Raw genomic sequence first — 26,678 nt, 5'->3', positions numbered from 1 at the left:
CTCTTAGAGGAAAACATAGGAAGAACACTCTTCGACATAAAGCACAGCAAGATCTTTTTTGATCCACCTCCTAGAGTAATGGAAATAAACACAAAAATAAAAAAATGGGACCTAATGAAACTTAAAGCTTTTGCACAGCAAAGGAAACTACAAACGAGACGAAAAGACAACCCTCAGAATGGGAGAAAATATTTGCAAAAGAATCAAAGGGCAAAGGATTAATCTCCAAAATATATAAACACCTCACGCAGCTCAATATTAAAAAAACAAACAACCCAATCCAAAAATGGGCAGAAGACCTAAATAGACATTTCTCCAAAGAAGACATACAGATGGCCAAGAAGCACATGAAAAAGCTGCTCAACATCACTAATTATTAAAGAAATGCAAATCAAAACTATAATGAGGTATCACCTCACACCAGTCAGAATGGGCATCATCAGAAAATCTATGAACAACAAATGCTGGAGAGGGTGTGGAGAAAAGGGAACCCTCTTGTACTGTTGGTGGGTATGTAAATTGATACAGCCACTATGGAGAACAGTACGGAGGTTCCTTAAAAAACGAAATATAGAACTACCGTATGACCCAGCAATCCCACTACTGGGCATATACCCAGAGAAAACCATAATTCAAAAAGAAACATGCACCCCAATGTTCATTGCAGCACTATTTACAATAGCCAGGTCATGGAAGCAACCTAAATGCCCATCAACAGATGAATGGATAGAGAAGATGTGGCACATATATACAATGGAATATTACTCAGCCATAAAAAGGAACGAAATTGGGTCATTTGTAGAGACGTGGATGGATGTAGAGACTGTCATACAGAGTGAAGTAAGTCAGAAAGAGAAAAACAAATATCGCATATTAACGCATATATGTGGAACCTAGAAAAATGGTATAGATGAACCGGTTTGCCGGGCAGAAATAGAGACACAGATGTAGAGAACAAACGTATGGACACCAAGGGGGGAAAGTGGCGGGGTGGTGGTGGTGGAATGAATTGGGAGATTGGGATTGACATATATACACTAATATGTATAAAATAGATAACTAATAAGAACCTGTTGTCTAAAAAAATAAATAAAATTCAAAAATTCAAAAAAAAAGCATCAGTAAGTGACTTAGCAAGATCACTAGATGAAAGGAAATTTGCTAGAAGCAAAAATCAATTGTGTTTTTCTTAGTAGCTACAAATGGAAAATACAATTGTAAAAAGGAGTTTTAGTTACAATAGAACAAAAAAGTCAAACACCTAGAATTCTAACAAGATATATGTAAGATTTCTACACTATAAGAAATCTTTGAGCAAAATTAAAGCATATCTAAAAAATTCTAAAAGGAAGGATATACTATATTTGTGGATTGAAAACTTGGCATTGTAAAGATGTCGATTCACCACAAATGGACCTATACATTCATTACAATCCCAGTCAAGACATCAATAGGTATTTCTGTGGAAACATAAGCTGATGGTAATAATACATAAAATAACACAAGTCGTGAGATGACTAACGAGTTAAAAAAATGATTTTCATGGAAAAGTGAAGTTTGACTGATTTGGTATTGGAAGAAGACAAGGCAATATAAATACTTAACAAACATTTCTTCAGTATTTGCTGCTTTGTACCAGGCACACTGCTGGGTGTTTTCCAAAGGGCATCCACAGAACCTCAGATCCTGAGATGCTCAGAGGAAAAGGGGTTTGGTAGTCACACGCCCGTACGAAAAGCTCACGCTGCTGTTTCCTCTTGGAGATTCCTGTTGCACAGCAGGATTTTAAAGCCTCTGAGAAATTTCGGAGAAGAAAAGCAAATAGAATTGTGTTGAACCCAGGACTTTCCAATCTTATTTGATCATGACCTCTCTTTGAGAAACACTGGCCTGGTGTGCTTTTTATATTTTTTGGTTCTCACCATTATCTGTGAAGTAGCCAAGGGTTGAACTGTCCATTTTACAGATGAAGAAATGGAACCTCAGGCAGGTGAAACTTACACCAGGTCATATAGCTACTAGTACAGGATCTGCGATGCACCCTCAATTTTTCAAAAAAAAAATTCAGTGTTTTTTCTACAGTCAAACACTACTTTCACGTGAAATAGCATCTCAGAGATGGAATAAACCTTAGTGATCTCTTAGACTAGTAACCTTATTATGCTGATGAGGCAACCGGGGCCCAGACAAATTAAGTGTCTTGCCTCAGGTCAAGAGCTTGCAGACTAGCAGTAGGAATAAAAGGATCCATGACTCAGTGACTCCCAATTAAGTGCTCTACTGCCCCATATAATTAGGAGGCGTGTCAATGGAGGGTGAGACCAAATTAACTGCCCAGATTGAGTAGGCACTCAGAGATGCTGAATGAACGATTTACCTGGGAGAAGATGATCCTGGAGCTCTATCAAGTCCTCATGTAATTTTTTTTTTTTTAATACGTTTATTTATTTATTTATTTTTGGCTGCGTTGGGTCTTCATTGCTGCGCGCGGGCTTTCTCTAGTTGCGGCGAGCGGGGGCTACTCTTCGTTGCAGTGCACGGTCTTCTCATTGCGGTGGCTTCTCTTGTTGCAGAGCATGGGCTCTAGGCACGCAGGCTTCAGTAGTTGTGGCACGTGGGCTCAGTAGTTGTGGCTCACGGGCTCTGGAGTGGAGGCTCAGTAGTTGTGGCGCACGGGCTTAGTTGCTCCGTGGCATGTGGGATCTTCCCGGACCAGGGATCGAACCCATGTGCCCTACATTGGCAGGCAGACTCTTAACCACTGCGCCACCAGGGAAGTCCTCTTATGTAATTTTGAAATGAGGATTTAGGAGCCATTTGATCACTGGGTTACGATAAAGGACTGAATATTGTTATTTTTAAAACTTTAATCACCTTGTTGGTATTATTTTCTCCCTCTCCCCTGAAAAGTGTCACAGGCCACTTTAAAAACTTAAAAGAAATTTAAATTTCTGAGTAAACATGATTTCACAACTCTAACGGGGCACATCCTGGAGTGTCACAGGCTGCGAATCATTTTTCTGGAGTCTCAGATATGAGAAACAGGAGAGGAATAATGTGGGAGGAGGCACGAACACCTGGCTGATCCTGAAGTGCAGGGAAGGGTATGTTCACTGCAGTTGCTGCTGTCAGAAGCAGCAGGAGGAAAAACCCAAGCACTCCCAAAGGAGGGCCTTGCAGGGCTGGACTGAAAGTTCTAAAATGCAGCGAAGAAGGGAAAAGCTTACCTTTAGGGGCAGAGGAACATGAGGGCCTCTGAGAGACAGCTGAAGAACAGAAGGGTAAGTCTGGCCTTAAGCAATGGGGAAGAGGAAAGTAAGCGAATGCAAGCATTCCACTGACCTCTGTACTTTAAAAAGAGCAGCAGTAGTTCTTTCTGTGTAGAAACGTTTTGGTTGTGGCTGGTGGCCACCGGGCAGAACGGGCATCGTAGCTGTGAAGTGCCATCAGTGGGAAAGTTCCATTAAGGACAAGGAAAGAGTAAGCAGAGGCAAACCTGTTTACTCTCCTCTGCTTTATCTTCTCCACTCATATGACTCTTGGGGACCTTACGTGGGGCGGGGGGCAGGGCTAGGGCAGAGCATGATTTAGGGGTTCCTGGGTCCCCTGGGAAAATACCACCGAAATATCAAATTGACTGCACCCCATCCAGCTCCCAAAATGTGCAATCTGGCGTCTATTTGACATGATTTCAATTTATTTGAGAATTTTTGTTATTTAAGCTTTACTGGAGGGCAAATAAATCTATTCAGTAGACCATCTTTGCCTTATTTTATTCTCCACAACTCTCTTTCTCTCTCTTTTTTTTTTTGGCCTCAAGGCTTGCAGGATCTTAGTTCCCCGACCAGGGATGGAACCCAGGCCACAGCAGTGAAAGCCAGTCCTAACCATGGACCGTCAGGGAATGCCCTCCACGTCTCTCTTTTTTAGGCCATTAGTACAATCACACACCCAACAAGGCAAAGGAGGGCAGTCCCCTAGTTTCTCAAAAGTAATTACTACCTACATTGAAAACAAAAACGAAAGCAAATAAACCGTAAGGCCAGGGAGTTTCTAGACAGTAAAATCTCCTTAAAATTTTACAAGCAACCATTAACCCAACTTGCACCTCCTCTAAATTTGTGGAATTAGGCTCTCCCCTGCAAAGAAAAACACAGCAGGATCTTTGATGACACCGTTATTGATGCTGCCCATCATTTAGTGTGGGAGGTGGCTCAAAGGTGGTGCTGGTGAAACAGGAGGAAGATGATACACAGAGCAGGCAACTTCTCAAAGTAAGTTATCCATTTATGTTTTCATTTTAAACCTTTATTGCTTTTCTCTGATTATAAAAATATTACTGTAGAAAAATTCAGATCTTTCAGAAATATGTAATGCAGAAAGTGAAAGCAATCCATAACTCCATCCATGAGTGAATCACTCTAGCTTTTCCAATATTTATTTAAAACAAAATAAAACTGTTGTTAATGTTCTTTTTTAAATGGGATCATACTATGTTTATTTAACTCAGCAACTTGCTTTCCTTGCTTAAGATTTTATTTGGTCTACTGAACAAATAAAAGATCACATCTTTTTCAAAAGATTGAGTCATATTTTATGGAAAGATTTACAATTATTTTTCTTTGGTGTACATTCTTGCTCACATGTGAAAGCATTTTTGGATATAAAATCGTAGATATGGATTTGCTGGGCCGAAGGGTGCATGGATTGACATTTTTATTAGACTGTACTAAATTTTAAATCTTTCAAATTGAAAGATTTAAATCTTTAATCTTTTAAATCTTTCAATCTTTTAATTTAAATCTTTAAATCTTTCTGTGGATTAAAGTGGCACCAGCACAATTCTTTGTTGTGAAGTCACTGAAATGACAGCTTCCTGTCACAGGCTGGCATGGGACCTCAGGTGTTCTCAGTTTGTCAGTGCTACGGCTCTAAAGCATGTCAAAAATATTTGCCACTTTTGGGGAGTGAGCTTTTGGATTTTTTTTTTTTTTTTCAGATGACATTAGCTTCAGGTATCTTTTTGGAGTTTTGAGTAAGATTTAATGAAATAGATAAAATAAGACTAATCTATTTCATAATTCTTCATCCTTCTTTCATCTGCTGGAGTGACTATAACATATTGGTGCTCTTGGGGCAACCACCTGTGTTATTAGGAGCAACAGGCCATATCTGCCGACTCTCATCTACTTAGCATATAGTTACTGTTTCTAGCAGTTTCCCAATATTTGTCACATTAAACCTAAGTCACCAGTTCTGACCACCTTAAGCAACACTTCTATTTCAAGAGGACAAATAAGACAGAATTCCAAGAGTAAATACTTGTAACCGTACCCTCCTGGACCTCATGGTCTAAAGTGATTTTTGCTTCCTCTGGACTCATAGATTTTAAAATGTTTGCGCTATTCATTAACTTGGCAATTGCTCAAGAACCTCCTTTGGACTTAAAACAAAAGTTAAACCATTAGAGTGTTTATATAAATCAAGTCACTAGCTATATTCTTCTCACTAGACTATACGCTTCATGAGAGGAGGGACTTTGGTTCACTGATGATTCCCTGAGTCTAGAACAGTACCTGGCATATAAAAGATGCTCAATATTTGTTGAAGGAATGATAAATTCTTCGAAGGCAGGAATCTTCTTATATTTTGCATCCCCACAGTAAATGACAAGTTGCTGATTAAAATTAAGGAAAGGGGGGCTTCCCTGGTGGTGCAGTGGTTAAGAATCCACCTGCCAATGCAGGAGACACGGGTTCAAGCCCTGGTCCGGGAGGATACCGCATGCCGCGGAGCAACTAAGCCTGTGCGCCGCAACTACTGAGCCTGCCTTCTAGAGCCCGCAAGCCACAACTACTGAGCCCGTGTGCCACAACTGCTGAAGCCCGCGTGTCCTGGAGCCCACGCTCCGCAACAAGAGAAGCCACCGCAATGAGAGGCCCGTGCACCGCAATGAAGAGTAGCCCCCGCTCTCCACAACTAGAGAAAGCCCGTGAGCAGCAACAAAGACCCAACGCAGCCAAAAATAAATAAATAAATAAATTTATATTAAAAAATAAAATAAAATAAAATTAAGGAAACGATCCTCATTCAGAAACACAACTTAAGACTTTCTTAGAAGCTAAGTGTGAAATATCCCTGGCCTAAGTAATATTCAAGATTCTTTCTAGCCCTAACTCACTATGAATCTACTAGTTTTCAAAGAATTAGAAACCAATATAATATATATTATATATATAGAACTAGAGTAAAGAATAATTGGGTAAATCTTTGATTTAGAAAGCAGGGCACTGATTTTTCTAAGTCTCTGGATCATCATTATAAAGATCAGATTTGAGAATTAAGCTATATTGACCTCAAGCTATATTCTCTAAGTCCCTTTTCTGAAAGAAAAAAAAAAATCATGGCATCAAGTTGTTAACTGGAAATGCCTCTATAAGCATAAAAGTATGATTTTAATGTCACTGTATAAGTAAGAAGGCAAAGGAAATACTAATGTACAATGTTTATATATTTTGAACTATGGCAATGGTGGTATGATGCTAATGAGAGATATATCTGCCTTTAAATCAATGTCAAATGTGCAGTTATTTGGATTTAAAGCCAATAAAAATAAAAGCAATGAAAAAGAATAAAAAAGGGAATCACAGTGAAAGAAGCATCCATCTAAATCTGGGGCATATTTTGGATAATATACAACATTTGGGGGAACAAAGGCAGAAAGAAAGAGAAAAAATGTACAAGAATCAATTTTAGAAAGTCACTCCAGAAAAAAGTCCATCTTATAAAACACATTGTAATTCTAGTCTTTTAGTACTTATTTATGTCAGATTGTCTCTCACTGGATGTTTGGTTTCCTGTGCTGAGACTTAGAAAACTTATCTTATGGTTAGAAACTAGCATATTCTCAAGATGGTTGACTGAAAAGACTATGTTTTAGATTTACTTTTTTTTTTTTTACAACAAATTTTACTTTAAAAAGAGAGTGAATTAATCAGATTTGAGATTAACTCTCACTGGTAGAACTGAAGTGAATATACTCAGTCTGCTTAAAAAAAGAAAAAAGATCAGAACTTGAGAAGGATTTTACATATAAGCAACGGGACAGAAAAAAAATAGGGCCTGAAATAGATGAGAGTTCCTGACGTGTTTAAAAAAAAAAAGAAGAAAGAAAAAGAAAAAAAACTAAGAATACTTCTGGGGGAGGGGCAAGAAAAATGTCGTGAAACAGTAGTTGAAGGAAGGCATGCGCCCAAGTTAGACTAGGGAGCAAAGTCTGAAGAACATCAACAACAGAACCATTCTGGGGGAAAACTAATACCAGGAGGACTGCTATGGTTAATTTTCTAAAACAGAAAGGTAAACAAGTAATTTAGCTTGTTGAGGCTTACAACATTACAGTATAATACACTTATAATACCAGACTCGCAAGAATAAGAAACACTCAAACAATTTTTAAAAACAAGTTATGGAAAAGGCTGTAAAGTAAAAATTAGAACATTCTAACTTGAGGTAGATAAAATAGAAAATGAAGTCAGAATACATAAAATATTGCTTTCAATCACTCATGCTAGATGTGAAGAATTGTTAGGATCATATATCTTATAGCAAATGGAAAACAGTCAATCCTAAAATAAATGTACAAGAAGAGTAAATTTCTGTCTTTAAGAAATTAAAGAAATTCCAATTAAATATGTAAAAATTTTCTTAAAAAGTGTTCAATTAAAAATTTAAGTTCGATAGGCTATCAACTGATATTACGCTTGTAATATTTATAAATCTTAGATCTAAAAATAAATATACATTATTTCTATTTTAAAAGATGCTTTTGAAGCTCTAAAAATCATTGTCTATTTTATTGAAGGGCTCATGGAAAAAACTGATGAAATATTCAATACGTACACCAAAACAAATATATACCAAGTTCTAAATTTCATTTTTTAGAAATACCAATTTTGAAAGTGCAAGGTGCACGAATATCTCGGTGACAGGTGTAAGCTCAGCGAGGAATCAGAAACGAGTTCCGAGTGGAGGACCCATTTAACTTGATCATTTCATGGGCACAATAAATCATCCACAAAGCCCACCTTAAACAGCTAAAGTAGTCATAAAAATAGGCCGATGGTTACTTGAGCGATAACATAATCCTCGGTCTTATTGTTGTGAAGCAGATGTCATTATGGGTGGGGCTGACGCGCAGAGCAGCTGAAACATTTTTGTACCACCCCCCGCACACTTTCAGTGGGATAGAAGGGACTCCGAAAAGGTAAGGAGAAAGCTCTCAACGCTCAATTCCTACTAGAAATAAGGAAGTTTTGATGTGGCCTTGGTACTCGTAAAGACCACAATAAGATGTGAAAAATCCCCCATAATTAAACCCTCCCCTGGAAAAGAGATCTTCCTTTTCTCTCCTCCCCTGCCGGCTCCTCCTTGGGACACTTGGCTGAGTCTTTCTTTCCCTCCTTCCCACGCTGAGGTGAGGCTGCACGCAAGCCAGGGACGCCTGTTTTTCTTTTCGCGCGGAGCGAACTCTGCGGGTAGGAACCCGGGGTGACAGAAGGGAGCGGGCGGCGTTGTGAGGAGGCCAAGAAGGCTCGCCGGGTACGAGCCGGGCTGGGGTTGGGAAGGGACACGCGGGCCGCGGGGCCCGCAGAGGAGGCCGAGGTGACGAGGGAAATCTCCCGGCTCGAAGAAGGGACCCGGCGCTTCCGGCTGGCCACAGCCGCTCTCGGCCTAGCGCGGCTCGCGTTCCGGGCTCCACCGGGGCGGGCAGAGAGTTAGTAAAGAGGCTAACCGCGGTTCGCACTTGCCTGGGACCGGGTGACCAATAACTGGTAATAGTCTTTGCTCGGCGCCGGGCCTTGTCCTACAATTTCGAACAGAGTCTCCGGCAGCCACGACGCCATCTTGGGACGCCACCACCGTCGCTAAGACAACCAGGAAGGGGCGGGGCCTGATTGGGGTCATGGGGCAAAAGCCCTGGTTTAAATCGAACCCTACTTTTGACCTGGCGGGGTGTTTCTAACTTGAGGTGATTGTCCCCTCTTCCAAGGGTTAGAGGGAGCTCTGAGCCGTGAAATTTCCACCTTGAGGTCCCGGGTGACCCGAAGGGGAATTAGTTCCTGCTACCACCGAGGGGAGGGGGTGACCCCGGCGGAGGGATACCAAGCGAAGCACCACATTCCCCTTCCTGGTCCCTCGAAGGGATCGGGAGGAGATCGCAGGCCGCTGGGGAAGTCGAGCCGGACGATGGGGGAGGGAGGGGCGATGTGATGGGCTGCGAGTAGGCAGCGGGGCCTGTCCCGCGGACGAGCCCGTCCGGCTGATTCGAAGGGAAAAGTAGTTCCCGGAGGGTGTTGGAACGGGCGGAGAGGGAGGCGGTGCGGACGGAGGCGCACGCCGGGAGCGGTGCTGCGGCTCAGCTGATAATTGAAGGGACTCGAGGAGCCGCCGCCGACGCCGCCGCCGGGGGGGGGTGGGGGGAGCGAGTGGAAGTTACTGACGCGCCACCGAGTCCGGACCGGAGACTTTGGGGCCCAACTAGGTAATTGGGGCGCAGTTCCGAGCGGCGGGGCCAGGCCTGGGGGAGGGGGCTGTGCTGAGGGGTTGGGGGGGATAGCGGGGGGGGGGGGGGAGGAGCTGGAACAGAAAGTCCCAGGAAGCTCGGTTGTGTCATCGCCGCGATTCGGCCCCTGCTCGGCCTGTTCCCGGCGGCAGCGGCGGCAGGGCCGCGGAAGGACCGGGCTGGGGGTTTACGGGCTAGGCGCTCGAGGGAGACCGCGGCTGGAGGGACCGGGGCCGGGCGGGAGCGGGGGGTCGCTGGGTGCCCCCTCCGGCCTCCCGCAATGAGGAGGGCCCTTCACGGAACGGGGTAAGGTGTGTGGGTCTGGGGGAGCCCGGCGGGGGTCGGGGGGGCCGGAAGTGGGCTTTGGAGCTGGGAGGGCGTCTAGGAAGAGAGAAAGTGGGGGGCCGGAAGTGCAGGTGGGGGGTGTGAAGACGGCAAGGGCTCCCCGGAAATGGGATGGGGGGCCCGGAAACCGGGAGAGGGGAGGCTCCTGGGCCAGGGACGGCCCGGAAATGGAAACTAGGGAGCAGCTCGTGTGACAACAGTTGTGGGAAGCGAGGGTCAGAGGAGGGAGAGGTCGGAGTGACTTTAGACCGCAGTAAGGGGTTTCCTGCTGAGGGGGACCGTTGAGGGCGGGCGAGGCCGGAGACGGGGTCTGCGCCGAGCAGTTACTTCAGCCGTGGGAAGTTGAGGCTGAGGGAGGATGACGCCGAGAGAGGATGCAGGGGGGCGTGAAAGAGGCCGAGAAACTTGGCCGAGAGGAGCAGAGCATCCTTCTAAATAGATCAGCGTGGAAATTGGGGGGAGGGGGTCAGGACCTGTGGGAGGGGGGTGGACCAATTGTCGCTCCAGTCGTATTAGCATTCAGAGCGAGTCAGGCGATTAATTTATTTATATGTGGATTACATAAAACCTATTATAACGTTTGTCCATTCGGTTCACCCTCCCTCTCTCCTCCATCCTCCTGCATAGTGAGTGGGTTTCTAGTTCGGAAACAAGTTAGAGGGGAGTTCAAATAACGAAGGTGGTAAAATCCCCAATCCTGTCCTTTCTTCGTGTTGCTCCTTTCCTCAGAATAAGAGAAATCTTTCATTTGCTGGAGGAAAAAAAAATAAAGATTTAAAAACACATGCACATCGTGGGGCGCGGGGGGGCTGGGGGGTATCTTAGACATTTGAACTCCTGCTGGGGGACGGGAGGGAACTGGTTACCCCGTGTGGCGAGGAGGGAACGGAAGGGGCTGCTCCTAAACCCTTAAGACAGATTGGTTTGTTTTTGATAACGCCGTTTTACTTTGGAGGAGGTGTAGCTTAAGCTCCGTGCCTGGCGGTGGGTATGGTTCAGTTGCTTCGTTAGGTCACTGGGGGAGAGAGAGTGTCAGTGTGGGAACGTGGGGCTGTGTGGGGCGGGAGGACGTTTAATAGCGCCGTGGATCTGTTCCGAGTGGACGTCTGACTGCTCCGCTGCTGCCTCCCTTCCTCGTCGGCCTTCCCCGATCTTGCCTGGACTGCCGGCTCACCCGATCCCCGGGCTTTCCTCTGGTTTGTAGGCCCTTCCGTGGTGTGTTGAACTTTCTGTTCCTCTCCAGTCTCTTTAGCTATTTTTGGCAGTTCATTTGTTAAAGACCCGGAAAGTTGAGGCTCAGAATCTCCTCTCCAAAAGCAAAACAAAACAAAAAAATACGGGGTAGAAAGTTGAAAGAGCTATTGAGTGGGGTAAAAAACCGACGTTCGGAACAAAGGTCCTAGTTGTTAGAGAAAAAGGCAAGAGGCCTATGTATGAGGCCTGTGTGTGTCGCATTTACCCGGGGCGGGGTGGGGGGGGAGCAGTTAGAGCTGAGGAGTGAGTGGTATTATCGGAGGTTTAGAGACGATAAATGGCAGAGGGTTTTATTGAGGCTTATTTTCATATTTAGAGCATGCAAAGAGATCAGTATTAAGTGTGAATTTTAGAGGAGGCACAGTTTCCAATTGTTTTAGAAACTCCCTGCTCCGCATTTAGCCCCAGCTTTTATGTCATCTTTGTGAAATTGGGGAGCTTTTATTTCATTTATTTTAAGCTTAAAGAGAGCACATTAACATGGCTGGGTGTTGTGGGCTTTGTCCACATCTGCCTTTCTGTGAATGTGCCAATATCCATAAGAATTGAAGAACTGTAATGAAGATTATCATTGTTTCCATTCGCTTCCCAGTTTTTTCAGGAGTTTGAGTGGTTTTTAAGTCTGTTCAGCTGACGTTTCCTATTTAATTTGTGTCCATGAACAGGCTTTTTGTTTTATTTTTCATTTAGTTTCTAAAAGTTTTAGAACACTTTTGGCAGCTAGAGTTCCTGAAGGTGCTAAACAAATATTTTTAAGATGAATGGGATGCTAGGCCAGGGTAAAATCAGTGCTTTCACCTAGCAAAGTAAATTTGAAGTAATGTTTACTTTTCCATTGTAACTTTCAAGCTTACTGCATTTGTTATCTGGTTAAGGTTGTATGATCCTATTTTAAGGATATCATCTTAGCAAAGAAGACACATGCTGGCCTGGGAATTCATAACATTGCCAGTTAGTAGCTGTGTGACCTTGAGCTGTTCTCTGACCCTATCTGGCCTCCATTTATTTTAATCTGTAAAATGGGGGTGGGTAGTCCCTATCTTACCTACCGGCTGGTTGTGAGATCCAGTGGATATAATGGCTGTGAAAAACTACAAACTGCTAAGTAAGTTTAAGACAATTGTCATTAGCTTTAGAAAATTACATTATCTATTTTGAGGTAATTACAAAAAGATAACTTTCCTCAGTGGTGGTTGTAGGTGGTGTCTATGTAAGGTAGGTTGGAGATATGAAATTTATAGCACTTTATAATTTGAAGTTGCTGCTAGATTGGTAGTGGAACTTGGGCCCAATTTTTATGTTACAGTAATCTTTTTTTTTTTTTTTTTTTGCATCAGTATGCTTGTTCACCAAACATTGTTAATTCTGTTGAGAGAAACTTCAGACAGATTTCTTTGTGTTTTTATTATGGACAAAATTTATACCTATTCTGGTTTGTGGCTTTTATGAAATTGACTTTCTAATATCAGAGACTACAATTAAGGAAAAACATTTCTGAATCTTGATCTGTTTTCTTTACAGAATCTGGGGAGTTTTTTGTTTTTAATTCTTTTAAGTGGATGGGTGGGGTTCTTTTTGAGCAAATGTGATACCAATTGCTGCTTTATTTTTGCCTGTTTGCTGAGGTAATTCGATGGACTCAACTTGAAAAAGCAACCTGCTTGTTGCTTTTCGTCTTCATTCAGGTTCTTGCTACTGCCAGCCTGACATGCACTTTTCCCACATTTGAATCGTCTTAGGTTCACTGCAACTGACAAGCACTTCCTCAAAAGTTTCTACCCCATCATCTTTTCCTTTTATTTCTTTGTTATCTATACATGCTTCATTTTGTGATTATAGTGCTAGGTTTGTGGACATGCATTGCCTTTGTTTCCCTGACTGAATTATATGCTTCCTGAGGGCAAGGATTATCTAAATGTCATTGTGTTTTGCCTGAAGGTATACTCATAAACCTGATTGAAAATAACACCCATTTTCCTACCCACTCCAAACCAATAATGTTAGCCTGGCCTTGCTGGCTATGCAGCCAGTCTTCCTGCTTGGCAAGGTTCTTGGCCCCAGCAGATTTCTCAGGATGCTGTTTGGTGTAGTGCTCACAGTCTCTCACATCTTCCTCACTACTGTGCCATCAGAGTGCCTGGATAGGGTGGAAGAGTAGGAATTTGGTGGATATTATATAAGACATATAATTTGTAGGTTGTTATATAATCTTGGTGCTTGTAGTTCTTAACATGTAGTGTTAGCTTTACATTTGTGTATTTTCTTTTAGTGCCTGGATATAGTTCAGACAGCTATGCTACAGATTTCTTAAAGGCATAAACCTCTAGCAAATTGTTCTTTACAGTCTCGACCTGGTCTGCTAGGTTACTCTGTACACAGTGTGTGCTTGCTGTTATTTATGGTAAATAGATAAGCATACTGATGCCGAACCAGTCTTTTGATTTTTATTTAAGTAAAACTGAACTGGGCTAATGTCCTGGATTTTTAAAAATGCAGTTCTTTATCCCAATTTATTGATAGTTTCAGGGTATGGGCAAAAGAAGTTGTTTCCTAGACTGAAATAAGTTTGCTCGATAGTTTTTCTCTGAGGACTTTGAGATTTTGGTTTTGATTCTTCAGTAGTTTCATTAAACTGGATTGGCCAGAAGAAAAAGCTTCTTGGCGATTTTTCAGACTTACCGGTTTTGTCTTGAGTGTGCAGGAGCTGTTAATAATCAGTTTTGCAGTTATGCTTGATTTAAAAAGTCATTCTAGGGGCCTAGAGTAAAAAAGCTGCCTGTTATTCTTCTTTCATTAATGAACAGCACTGTTCAAGTGAATATCTGATGTGAAGGTAAAAGACTTGGGTTCCAGTTCTGGCAATGCCTTTTCTATGTTTGTGACCTTGGGCAAGTAATTTAACCTTTGTGAGCTTCAGGTGCCTAACCTGAAACATGTGGTTATGGCCACCGACCCTAGAGTTAATTGTCATATAAATGCTCGAATGCTCGACGCTCTTCAGGAGATTAGGCTACGGAGATGGATTGGAACACAGAGCCCTTCCTCCACTGGTTCATTGCTGCATTGACCATTCCCTCATTTGTTAACACTGTTCTACCTAGAACATGCTTTTATCAATATTATGTATGTAGGTATTCTACTTGAAACTATTTTGAGCATAGAATAGTATTCCTTAGTTGATTATGAATTTCTTGAAGTTAGTCATTCCTCTATTCCTAGAATCTAGCACAGTGCCTGGCCCTTAATAAAGATTCTTTAAATGTTTATTAAAGGAATAAGTCTTGTGTGAATAAGATGATTCTGAAAGTGAAAATATTTTGTAATGGTTTAATGTAATGTCCTATTTGATTTGTTTCGATAAGCATTTTGGGTCACTATTAATGCTAACAAGATTTTGGGAGTTTTCTTCTTAATCTGTTGGTATATATTTTAGAGACTGCAAGTTACTTTGAATCATACGTGTTAAAAAAAATTAGGGCAAGCCATTTCATATTCTTTAATTGTCCATTATTTGCATGTACTAGTTGACCACTTAAATGCTTCATTGAGGCCCTAAGTATGTTTTGAGACAGTGTGCGTGTTTGTTAATTATAAAATTGAGTTTTATACATCATTTTAGCTTACTCTGTTTCTTTTTAGAAAGGGTGTATTTATTTCTATAAATATAATGTTATTACCCCTACATGGATTCTTGAATGCTATTTATAAGCTGAAGTGTCTATCAACAAGCCTTCAAGACTTCAAGTTACAGCATTTCAATGTGTATCTTAATCAACTTGTTGGCTGTCATAACCAGTGAGTTCCACCCTGACTTCACAACTCCTACTCATTCCACCCATGGGCAGCATTCTGAATAAATAGATGTACCTTGTGCCATCGTCTTAAGGTCACATTAACTCATTTTGAAGTCCTCGTACTGGTAAACATGTGTGATGCCCTGGAAACCCAAAGTGAGTTTGTACAGATAGCCTATTTGAAATTCACTGTTGAGTTGTAATTTAAGCTGCTTTGTGTCCTTAGAGAGCAGGTTCATGGAGATCATATGGAGGGCCTCCCCCAGCCCCCTTTTTAAAAAAAATTTGTAAAACCCAAGTGCTTGTAGTTGCCTTGTAAACAGCAAATGTGTGAAAATTCTATAACTTCTGTGGCCCCAGTATTTTGTAATCCTGTTTTGCACTCTTGGCTGCATGCAGTCAGATTGAGCTGTTTGTTCCTCTCTGAACTCACCCAGGAACTTCATTCTTGCCTTGGCTTTGATTGTCTGTCTACCTGGGTTGTCACCCCTCCCCCATCTTGTACCTTTTGTAGCTACATGTACACCCTTAACTTTTTTTTTTGAATTTTATTTTATTTATTTATATAGCAGGTTCTTATTAGTTATCCATTTTATACATATTAGTGTATATATGTCAATCCCTAACACCCTTAACTTTCTTTCAGTAGCTCCTATAAGATTTTCAGTCTTCACTCTCTTCTCCCCTTCTCCCTTCTACAACATTTTATTTGTTTCAGTTATGGCTTTCACAGTCTGTCTTATTAGTTGTTTACATCTTTTTTATGATATCATCTTTGGCTTCTTGCGGGTAGAGGTCCCATTCTTCTCTCCTTACAGAGGCTGGCACAAGGCTCCAACATAATGTGTTGTACATGGTAGGTGGCAGTGGTAGAGTTCATTTTGGTGACACATTGAGAAACTATATTGTGAAGTAATAGTAAAGTATTGACACGGTTTACTGTGAACTTGCTTATTTTATTTTATTTTTTGGCAGCTTGCAGGATCTTAGTTCCCCGACCAGGGATTGAACCCCGGGCCCTCAGCAGTGAAAGTGCAGAGTCCTAACCACTGGACCGCTGGGGAATTCCCTCAACTTGCTTATTTTAGTTTTTCAGGGCTTGGTAGCTGAGTGTAGGATCCTAGAATATAAAATTTTTTAGAATTAGGCTCATTAAAATCAGGTACTTAAGGGATTGTTAAGGCACTAGACTGTTTTAGTGACTTGGTTACCCCAGGTTTAGCATTTGGGGATTATGTTCATTAGTAGATGAAATTTGTTTATCATTACAAGTTTTTATCGAGTGCTTACTGTGCACCACAGGACTGTGCTGGGAAGAATACAAAAAGGACTTAGTTTTTGTCATTTGAGTTTCGTTATGTTTCGTTTAGTTGATAATCACTTTTATTCTTAAACTGACTTGATAACTATGTATAATTAGCGTAGAGAAGTATTCTGTAAATATTCTAAATGCAAGTTTTCTGCATTTAGAAAACCTGATATGAGAGTCTAATTTAAGAAACAGATGAATTAGGGCATGCTTTTTTGGCTGTACTGAATAAATTGTTGGAAGTGCCTTCATTATACACATATTTCATCAGTAATGAATGCATGTGCATTTCTGGTTCCATATAAGGTTTACCCTCTTGGAGAGTGCTGAGGAGAAATAAGAGACTTATAAAATGAGATGTCTTATTTCAAAATGTACTAATATTGGGGATAAACTCAAATTATGTCAAAAGAATATAACATTGTGCACATTTGTTATTAAGTACAAAGTTGAGTTTTATACAGTGAGTACTTAGAAGTTTAGAGAGAGACTGAAGTTATTGAGGAAGACTTTATGGAGAGAGGAGGGGCTTGAGCTGGCCCTGATTGTTCGGATAGGTGTAGAAAGGACCAGGAGCTTAAAGGAGTAGTTGTGGCGAGGGTCTAATGGCCCTCTGGAGTAGAGGGTCCACATTTATGAAATAACAGGAAATTTGGGCTGAAATTTTGAGGTTCTTAAATGGGAGATTAAGAAATTCGATTTAAATAGACATGTTGAAGTTACGGTAGATACATGAATAGGCAGTGACAACATGAAAAGATATTTAATTTGTAAATGAACTGAAAAGAAAACTAAACGTGCTTTTAGATCTTATTTTTCTTTTTATGAAATTGCTTCCCTTTCTAGGACTGCATATAAGGGTCTTTGTGGTAAGTTTTGGGGCAATAAAAGCAGTGGAGGTCAAACTTCTTGTTTAGTTTCCCTGCTTAATAGTTTAAAAAGTTTTGTTCTGTAGGCAGGAGCTGGTTAAGTGTCTAAATGACTCCCACTGCCCCTCTGTTCAGTCACAGAATTCTTCCTTTAGTGGAAGCTGGCAGTCATTTTCCCTTAACTCATTCAACTATTGTTTATTCAGAGATTTAAAAAAAGTCAGTACTGTTTAAGAATTAATACATGTTTTTTGTGAGTTACTCAGTTATTTGTCAAGTCTTATTTATAGGAAAACCTTTTGCTTAGTATCTAATGCACTAAAAAAATGTTTAAAACAAAAGCAAATTGTGGTTTAAGTTTTTACAAATTTTTTAAAAGGTGCACATTAATATTAATCAAGTTAAATATTTTAATAAAATATTTGCCTCGCACTCTGGTTGATGTCACAGTAGACTATTTGTTACTCCTTTTACTTTTACAAAAGTACGTACAACAGGATTTCAAACATGGGAAATCAGGTTACATGTGGCTGAAGGGAAAATAAAGCAAAAGAGAATATTTATTTGGGGGTCTGGTAGCCATAATATTTAGCTTTCTATAGCAGCTTTTATTTCTAATATGTTCTTGTAGACTTTGCTGTCTGTAGTTTGAATTAACTTGATTTTTCCTTATGTGGGGATAGCAGAGATGCTAGCTGTTAGTGCAAGTTTATGACGTAAAATAATATGTTAAGGCTGTATAGTACAAAATTTGTGGGGTTTTGTGGACTTCAGAATAAAAACATTTGTGAAGTCTGTGTATTTTACTGCTGCAACAGGCAGTAGTGCTTATTTTTCTGCAAGACAGTCATGCAGCTTCCTAGTTTTTTCCTTTATCAAGCATGTATTTCCATTTCTTCTGCCCACCTAGGGAAAGCGGGTGGGTTAGTCTCCAGAGGAAATTAGACCTAATCTCTGCCCTTCCATCTCAGATCAAAAAGTATTTGGGCCCTTCTCCCAGTAGATGGCAACAATTAGGCTCGTTTCTGAGAAGATTCAGTAGTTCTTAACTTTGGGATCAGACCTGTTTGCTAATTATTTCTCAACTGTCATTAGGAATTTTAGTATTGATTTTCACATTTTGGCCTCAAAATACTTTTGTCAGAAGACTAGACTTTTAATTGCAGAGTTCATCTCCTCTTCACCCTGCCTTTTGACAAGTTTTGCCCTTCCAGTTACTGCTATGAGGTAAGACTTGGGGAATTTCAGCCTTTGGTGTGGCACTGTAAGATAATCTGCTTCTGCCTCTTCTAACCAGCTAGTATTACTTTTCAGCTGCCTGGATATTAGGCCATGCCATTTTTTCCCCAGGTATCTTTCTCATTACACAAACTACTGAGAGGAATCACTGAAGAGATAACAGACCATCATTTGGGATCTTCGTTGTAGCACCTGTTTTAGGTGATATTCAATTAATTTTTCTTGCATCAGCTGAGGTTTTGGTAAACTTAATGTTTGCTGGAATTAGCAGCTTTTCTGTCTCTTCTGTGGGCTGGGCCTTCTGCTTCACGCATGTGTTTACTTATATTCAGCATATTAATGCTTTGGTTTTTGTTACTAAAATTAAGAGGATTCATAATTGTGCAGTTAACTTGAGTTTACTATATTTAGAGAAACTTAGAACTTTTTCAGGATACTTGCTGAGTTTACTTGAACATATAATGCTATAGTAAAGGATTTGGGAAGTTTCCATATTACTTAAGAGAGTTTTAAAATTAGGAATGGCTTAATCCATAGTTCTTTTAAGGAATGTGAAGCCGAGGACTTAGTAAAACTATAATTCTAAAAAATTCTGCAAGTATTTCTGTTTTAAGGGCTGGTATTAGCATCATGGTACAAGGGAAGAAATTATCTTGGTTTCAGCAACTGCTGCAATGATTTTTAAAGATGTTTCTTGAATTGAATTAGCAATACTCTCAAATCTAGAAAAACAACCATTTATGACATTTCTATTCTCAGTGAAGTTAGTCTGAAGTTAGCAGTGGAGATAGAATTAATATATATGAATAATAAGCAAATGGTATGTATTATTATAAGTAGTTTTGAACACTTATTATTTCAAGTCCTAGGTTAAGATGTGGGATGATGAAGATATACAGATGTGGTCCTTGACCTTGAGTTTATAGTCTCATTAGGGAGGGTGGTAAACTTGGGGACGAAATTAACCATAAAAACTCTTAAGCTGAATTCTGAGACATAACTCAGATGCCTCATCAGGTGACTAGCTGTTTGGAATAGAGAATATGGTAAAAATATTACCAAGATATTTCTCAGAATAGTCATGTTATCTGCATCCATGTATACTTGCCCACGTAGAATTCTGAATTCAGTTCCTTGTTTTGTTACCCTTGTGATGTGACTTTTGCTGTAAGTGTGTTTAATATAGTCAGTAGTGATGTAAATCAGTCCAGTGGTATGGGAGATTAATGGCATAATAATAGTAAGGAAAGGCTTCATGAATAAAAGCTGCAGCAACTAACCTCTATTGAATTCTTTCCTTGGTACAATGGTATTTTACATGGGTTAACAGAGTCTCCGGGGGTGGGGTGAGGTGGGGTGGAGTGGAGATGGATAGGTGAATGGGTGAACTGAAGAGTCGGACGTTCTAGACAAGGAGTGTAATGAGGGCGAATGAGTCTGTATCAGAAGAGGATATAAATTTTCAGAAGTGACAGAGGAGACTTAACTGTGCTAAGTAAATATATTCTGCATTCTGTGTTTATTTTAATGACTTCTTTGTCCCATATCTTTATATAAGGAAGATAGCCATATTCTTCCTATGCTTTGAGTATCCCTGGGTTATAACCCCAATTGGAATAACAGCAAAAATATAAATATAATAGAAAATAAGATGGAAGTGTGACTCAATATCTGTGTACACATTTACATGAATGTTTCTCCTTAAAGTTGGCATTTTTATCATGTAATTTTAATCAGTTTGCATAGAAAATTTTGCTTTTCCATGGCTACGCACGTTTATATATTGTGAAGGAAGTGTCATTTAGAAAGAATATGGGCTTTGAGGCTAGACACTGTTTAAACAAGGTCCCCATATGCCAGCTGTGTGATCTTGGGCAAGTCATTTAAACTCTCTGAGGCTTAGTTTACTTGGATATAAAATGGGTTGCTGTTAGGATCTTACATAAATAGTATATACTTGATAAATAGTAGCTGCTGCTATTTTTATTTATAGTGATAAAGAAAAAAATGTATGTTAATTTGACTATTTAGGGGAGGGTTTACACAATATCATCTTTCAGAACAGGGGTCAGCAAACATTTTTTGCAAGGCGCCAGATGGTGACTGTTTTTGGCCTTGCAGGTCAGCTCTTGTAGGGTGAGAGCAGCCATTGACCCTGTTCTCCTGAAACTTTACAAAGTGAAGTGGTTGGCCAGATTTGGCCTGTGGGCTGTAATTTGCCAACCTCTGCTCCAGAATATTACTTGCCGCTGTTTACTTTGTTCATAGGAATTTAAAACGCTATCTATATGTTTCAAAGATAACATGATACTGTCTAAGTGATAAAGGAGTTTAGGGTAAGTGGTTGAGAGCAAAGATTGGGATTCAGGACTTCCCTGGTGGCGCAGTGGTTAAGAATCCGCCTGCCAATGCAGGGGACACGGGTTCGAGCCCTGGTCCGGAAAGATTCCACATGCCTCAGAGCTACTAAGCCCGTGCTCCACAACTCCTGAGCCTGCGCTCTAGAGCCCGCAAGCCACAACTGTTGACCCAGCGTTCCACAGCTCCTGAAGCCCGCGCGCCTAGAGCCCGTGCTCCGCAACAAGAGAAGCCACCGCAATGAGAAGCCTGCGCACCGCAACGAAGAGTAGCCCCTGCTCGCCACAACTAGAGAAAGCCCGCGCGCAGCAACCAAGACCCAATGTAGCCAAAAATAAATAAATAAATTTTTTTTTTTTTTAAAGAAGATTGGGATTCAACTTAAATTTTGGCTCTAATGCTATTAGCAGTGTGACCTGTGGTAAGTCACTTCATTTTGTCTTCAGTTTCCCCACCTGTAAAATGGGAATAATAATACTAGGTTTGTTGTGAGGATTAAATTAGTTAATACGTAAAACTTTTAGAACAGTGTCTGGTACAGGATAAGTGCTCAGTGTGTTACCTGTTGTCAGTAACCATTCTTTTTGAGCGGAAGCATTTTTATTTAACTTTCCTTTATTGATAACCTATCTGAAACAACAGGTTTGAGAAGAGAAGATGAATTTCTCTGAATCATCTTGGAATTACTTGAGTGACAGAGTTTTAGGCTTTGAAGGAGGAGATCAGTTGAGAGTGTTGGTAGACTCTGCAGCAAGATGGACTTGGGTTCTGGTTTCCTAGTTGTTTGACCTTGGGCAAGTTGCTTAATGTGTAAATTATAGAAAATACATAATTTACAGGATTCCTTTGAGTTTTTTTTTTTACATTTATTTAGTTTTGGCTGCATCACGTCTTCGTTGTGGCACGCGGGATCTTTTCGTTGCGGCGCACAGGCTTGTCTCTAGTTGCAGTGCACGGGCTCAGTAGTTGTGGCATGCGGGCTCTTTAGTTGTGGCACGCGGGCTTAGTTGCCTCGCGGCATGTGGGACCTTAGTTCCCCCACCAGGGGTTGAACCCACGTCCCCTGCATTGGAAGGTGGATTCTTAACCACTGGACCACCAGGGAAGTTCCTCCTTTGAGTTTTTAATGAAAGTGAAGTATTAAGCACACTGCCTAGTTCACAGCTAAGTAGCTATATTACATTTTTTTGATTAGGATATTGGCTCTTAGGAGGAATTTAATAGTAGCTTTTATTCTAATATTTCTTTTAAATGATGACTTTTTTTCACAGTTGTATTAATGTATAAAGTTACAGTTGACAGTGTAAATTTATTATTTTTAAGATGTTATAATTTTGGTGTTGAGTACATTTAATAGTTAAGATGAAACTTTAAAGATTGAAGGAAAAATATCCCTGAGCTGGTATTACAGTAAGTGTTTTGAAAAGCTTTTCGGGGGGCAGTTTCTTCTTTTGATCTAGGTTCACAGGTTTATAAAAATGTTATAAAAGTAGTGTAAGGAGTATCCTAAATTCCTTTTATCCACTCTCAAGTTCAAGGTTTTATTGTTGTTGTTGTTAGAAGATAAATTTGTTTTCAAACTTTTTAATCAAAAACTTTTTTTTTTTTTTTAGAAGTAGATGTAAAATCTACTGAAAAAAGGTCAATGTGGTGAACATTTTTTTTTTTCATGTGGCTCTTTACCAGTGGTTATTCACTTTTCATAGCGCTGTGAATGCGCTGGAATGTCTTGGTCCTGACTCTTGGCCATCATTGGTGAACATTATTATACGGAGTCTTAAGGTCCTCATTGGCAGTTGGACATTACTAAATATCCTGCTTTTTAAGGGACTTACTTGCTTTGCTTTGTTCAATGAGTGCTGCCCCGCTTCCCCGTCCTTACCAGTCGGTGGGCTTGGATATGTTTAGACCCTACTCTCTCTAGCTTTATGGTGTTGAGTTGCAAAACTACTTGCTAGAATTGTGTATTAAGTGGGTAAGTTGAGAGTGAGGGCTTGTGTCACGTGGTTTTAAGAGTGATAATTCTTGTAGCTCAAAGGTATTTCAGTACTTTTCTTTTTAGTTGAGGGGATCAGTAAGGCCTTTTTAAAATACATACTTTAAACCTCTGGCTTCTGATAATAGTAAAAAAAAACAAAACAAAAAAAGTACCTTTATCTGAAGTAGGTAAGGGCCTGTTGTATACCAGGCAGACATATGCAAAACCTTTTACCCTTAACTTTCTCGACATATCTTCTCTTCCTAAATGCCTAAAATTACTAATTTTAATCCTAAATTTACTGAATTCCTAAATGTCTTTCCCTTTGCCTACCATTCCTTAGTAATGGCTCCTACTATCTGTACTTGCCTGCTTGAAGAGTCTTAGGTAAGAGGACTTAAATATTTAAAAAAATAAACTAATAAGTTTACAATAGTTTCAGATTTACAGAAAAGTTGCAAAGATGGTTACCCTACACTCCTCACCCAGTTTTTTTAAGATCTTCCATTACTGTGATATATTTGACTCAACTAATGAGCCAATACTGATACATTATTTCTACTTACACTTTATTTGGACTTCCTTAGTGTTCTTTTTTTATAAATTTATTTATTCATTTATTTAATTTTTGGCTGCGTTGGGTCTTCGCTGCTGCACGCGGGTTCTCTCTAGTTGCTGAGAGCGGGGGCTACTCTTTGTTGCGGTGCGTAGGCTTCTCATTGAGGTGGCTTCTCTTGTTGGGAGCACGGGCTCTAGGCGCGCGGGCTTCAGTAGTTGTGGCTTGCGGGCTCTAGAGCGCAGGCTCAGTAGTTGTGGCGCACGGGCTTAGTTGCTCCGCGGCATGTGGGATCTTCCCGGATCAAGGCTCGAACCCGTGTCCCCTGCATTAGCAGGCGGATTCTTAACCACTGCACCACCAGGGAAGCCTTGGACTTCCTTAGTTTTTACCTAATGTCTTTCTGTTCCAGGATCCCATCCAGGGTGCCACATTACATTACATTACGTTTAGTGAGCAACTTTTAAAAACTCAGAATTTTTGAGGCATGTGTTTCTCATTATAAAGTACAAAGTGATAGTTAAAATCTGAATAAAGAAAAATATAAGAAAATTAAGCACCATACATAATCTTACCATCTTATATAAACATTTTTGTATTTTCTTCTAGCTTTTGTTTTAATAAAAATGGGTCCATATTATATGTTTCCCCGTGCTATTATGATGAATATTTTCCTATTTCATTATGAGTTCTTCATTAGTTTGCTTTGTATTTATTTGACTTAACCATAATTTTTCCAATCTTCTAGTCCTTTGTTACATTTTTAAAAAACTGTTACAAGGAATAGTTTTGTACCTAAAGCCAATGTTTTAAATGGGGTGTCTTCCTCCCTTGTGTTTTGTATTAACTTGGGAAATGTTCTCGTATGTATGTGAGACGTGTGTGTGCTGTGGCAGTCCGTGGGAAGAGTTGGAAGGCTCCTCATGACTTTCAGGGTCCTGCGTGGGCTGGCTCTTGCCCACCTCTTTGACGTCATCTCCTACTTCTTTCACCTTTTATTGGCTTTTCTTGTTGGCCTGCAGTGCTCTTCTAGATCTTACCTGGCTGTTTGTTGCCTCATGCATGAGGTCTTGGCTCAGATGTTACCCCTCAAAGAGACCTTACTTGGTCACCCTGTCCATAGTAATTCATTTATCGGATAGGAACATTTCACTTGCAAGTACTAGAAAACATGACTAACAGCGTCTTAAACAGACTGGGGTTCATTTTTCCTCATACAACATGGTTCAGCTGTACAGTGGTTCCAGCAAGGACCAGGCTCTGTGTGTTTTTCTGTTCTGCCTGCCTTAGCAAGTGGTTCTCTTGGACACCAGATAACTGTCATGGCTTGAAGTCATTGTGTCCATCTCATATTGGAGGCAGGAAGGAGAAGATGAGGTTTGTTTTTTTTTTTTTTTATACAGAAAGCAAAAGTATTCCTGGAGGATGCTTAGCGTACCTCACCGTATCTCTTACTGGGGAGAACTAGGCCACACCTCTGGCAAATATAAAAAGGTAATGATATTTTTGTACAAAGGTAGGTTTAGACCACTGCCTTTTAAATTCTTTTGATCTGCAGTCCACGGTAAGAAATGCCTTACTTTGCATCACCAGTGTATATGTAGATACATGTATGTAACTGAAATAAATTTCACAAATGATACTTAACCATTACACATGCTGCTATTTTCTATTCTCTACTTTGCTTAAAATTTCTGGTTATGACCTTTTAAGATGGAGGATCCTTAACCTTTTTTGTGATGAGGACCCTTTAGCAATCTGAAGCTGTGGACTCCTCAAAGTAATATTTTTAAACTCATAAAGTGAATGCTTAAGACAAAACCCAAATACGTCAGAATGTTAAAATCTAGCTCTCAAACTGTTAAACTAGTTTGTTGTAGTGTAGTAATATGTTTCTTTATTAGCCCTTTCAATAACATGATCTAGCAGCTGTTCAGAGTAGTGATGAGTGTAAATGATATTTCGAGGTATCTGCAACAATTGTAATGTGATATGATAATATGTGTGACTTCTCTTAGTGCAGAGTCAAAGGTACTGCAGTAATATTGTGGTTTGTTGCCTGTTCATGATAGAAGAAAAAGTTTTTCAGTTAGAGGTTGGTGAAATTATTTTTTTCAATCCACGTTTGTGAACTCCTGATTATGAACCCCTGGTCTAAATTGCTTCCAAGGCGCTAATCTTGCAGTTTGAGGAAAATACAAATCATGGCTCATCCTCTAGGGCCAGGGGAGTAGCTTACTTCCTTGGAGAGGAAGGGGTTTGTACCCCATGTAAGGCAGGGTTCTTTGAGCAGGGAGGAGAGGTGGGTCGGACGGGGTTTGGGTAGGGAGCACTGTGTTCTTCCTCCTCCTGACTGTAGTCTTCTCCTCCTCCTCCTCCTCCTCCTTCATTCTCCTGAGTGCTTGATTTTCTCACAGTACTATCTTATTTGCTCTTTGCCTGCCTTCCCTAGTAGAATATCAGTTCCGAGAAGGGAGAGACTGTCTTATTTACCCCTTTCTCCCAGGGCCTAAAACCTGTGAAGTAGGGTAATCAATAAATATTCGTTAAGTAAATGAGTAGCTGAGGAAGACCCAGCACTCCCATATATCAGCTAACTGGATGTCCTCTAATTCTCCCCTCCGTCCCCCAAAACAGGTGCAACTGATGTAAAGGCTTAAAAGTGAGATCATTTATGTAAAGTCACTGCTATGAAGTGCTATGCAAATGAGATGTTTTTTTTCCTTAATGGAAGATTGTAAAATGACGTGTTCACGTGGTTCCCCACCTTGCATTTTTAAAAGTGTGGGTATATCTCAGATGGTTTGTAAACCAGGAGCAGAGATATTTTTAAAAATTAGTATAGGAGAAATAAAAAGAAAATTACTCTCTGTAAAGAATTGTAGTCTAAGGACATTAATCTAAATCTACCTGGAGTTAACATTTTCCCCCCACCCCCCACCCCCCACCCCTCTTTAACCTTAAAGCAATCTGCTTTCTCTTCAGTGGGCGGGTTTTTTTCCCCTTTTTAAAGTGGGTTGACTTAAAATGCAGCAAACCTGATTAATGAAAGTGCTGAAAGAATTGGTTGCTATCATTAATTTTTTGTTTTAAGTTGGTGGTTAACCACACTTTATTTTCAAGTTTTCTTAAAACAATATTCCTGACTTATAAGACATATCAGTGCCTTTGCACAGTTAGAACATAAACATCTGTTGATAGAATACATTTTTTCTGGTCCTCATAACTGTCTTGAATATCTACTCCTCAGTCTTCAGGTTTAGTTAAAAAGTTTAGTTAAAAGGTAAACTAGTGTTTTCTTTTGGATCACAGGGCTTTGTGAACCCTAGAAGAACTTCTTTGGGGACAGATACATGATATTATCCCTGTTGGATTTATTGTTGTTTGCTTTAGAAAAAGTCATAGTGCTTA

At 40.3% G+C, this 26,678-nt stretch overlaps 3 protein-coding genes across 18 annotated transcripts in view; 1 reads left to right on the top strand and 2 right to left on the bottom strand.

Annotated features, from left to right (window-relative positions):
• The window catches only part of FBXO36 (F-box protein 36), a 101,086-nt gene extending 92,172 nt beyond the window's left edge, over window positions 1-8,914 (bottom strand). The window contains exon 1 of the mRNA XM_061188179.1: window positions 8,811-8,914. Coding sequence (XP_061044162.1) covers window positions 8,811-8,906 — 96 coding nt within the window. The 5' untranslated portion in view covers window positions 8,907-8,914. The remainder of the gene's footprint in view (window positions 1-8,810) is intronic.
• TRIP12 (thyroid hormone receptor interactor 12) overlaps window positions 8,481-26,678 on the top strand; it is a 147,729-nt gene continuing 129,531 nt past the window's right edge. For 9 of the 16 annotated variants that reach the window (XM_061188160.1, XM_061188144.1, XM_061188130.1 and 6 more), the window contains exon 1: window positions 9,248-9,544. The gene's annotated coding sequence lies outside the window, so the exon portion shown is untranslated. Of the gene's footprint in view, window positions 8,538-9,246; window positions 9,545-9,717; window positions 9,877-26,678 lie in introns of those variants that run through there. The other 7 variants (XM_061188151.1, XM_061188094.1, XM_061188166.1 and 4 more) reach the window with 5 other exon arrangements.
• On the bottom strand, window positions 9,126-25,657 carry LOC133092072 (uncharacterized). The gene is made up of 4 exons (XM_061191302.1): window positions 25,533-25,657; window positions 10,927-11,218; window positions 9,779-10,220; window positions 9,126-9,580 (listed from the first exon to the last, which is right to left on the bottom strand). Exons 1-4 carry the CDS (start codon window positions 25,655-25,657, stop codon window positions 9,126-9,128), a joined length of 1,314 nt encoding a protein of 437 aa, XP_061047285.1.

The sequence above is a fragment of the Eubalaena glacialis genome, chromosome 1 (assembly GCF_028564815.1).
Source record: "Eubalaena glacialis isolate mEubGla1 chromosome 1, mEubGla1.1.hap2.+ XY, whole genome shotgun sequence".
Lineage (NCBI taxonomy): Eukaryota > Metazoa > Chordata > Mammalia > Artiodactyla > Balaenidae > Eubalaena > Eubalaena glacialis.
The sequence above is the reverse complement of the archived record's forward strand: the minus strand, read 5'-3'. Positions and strand labels throughout refer to the sequence as shown.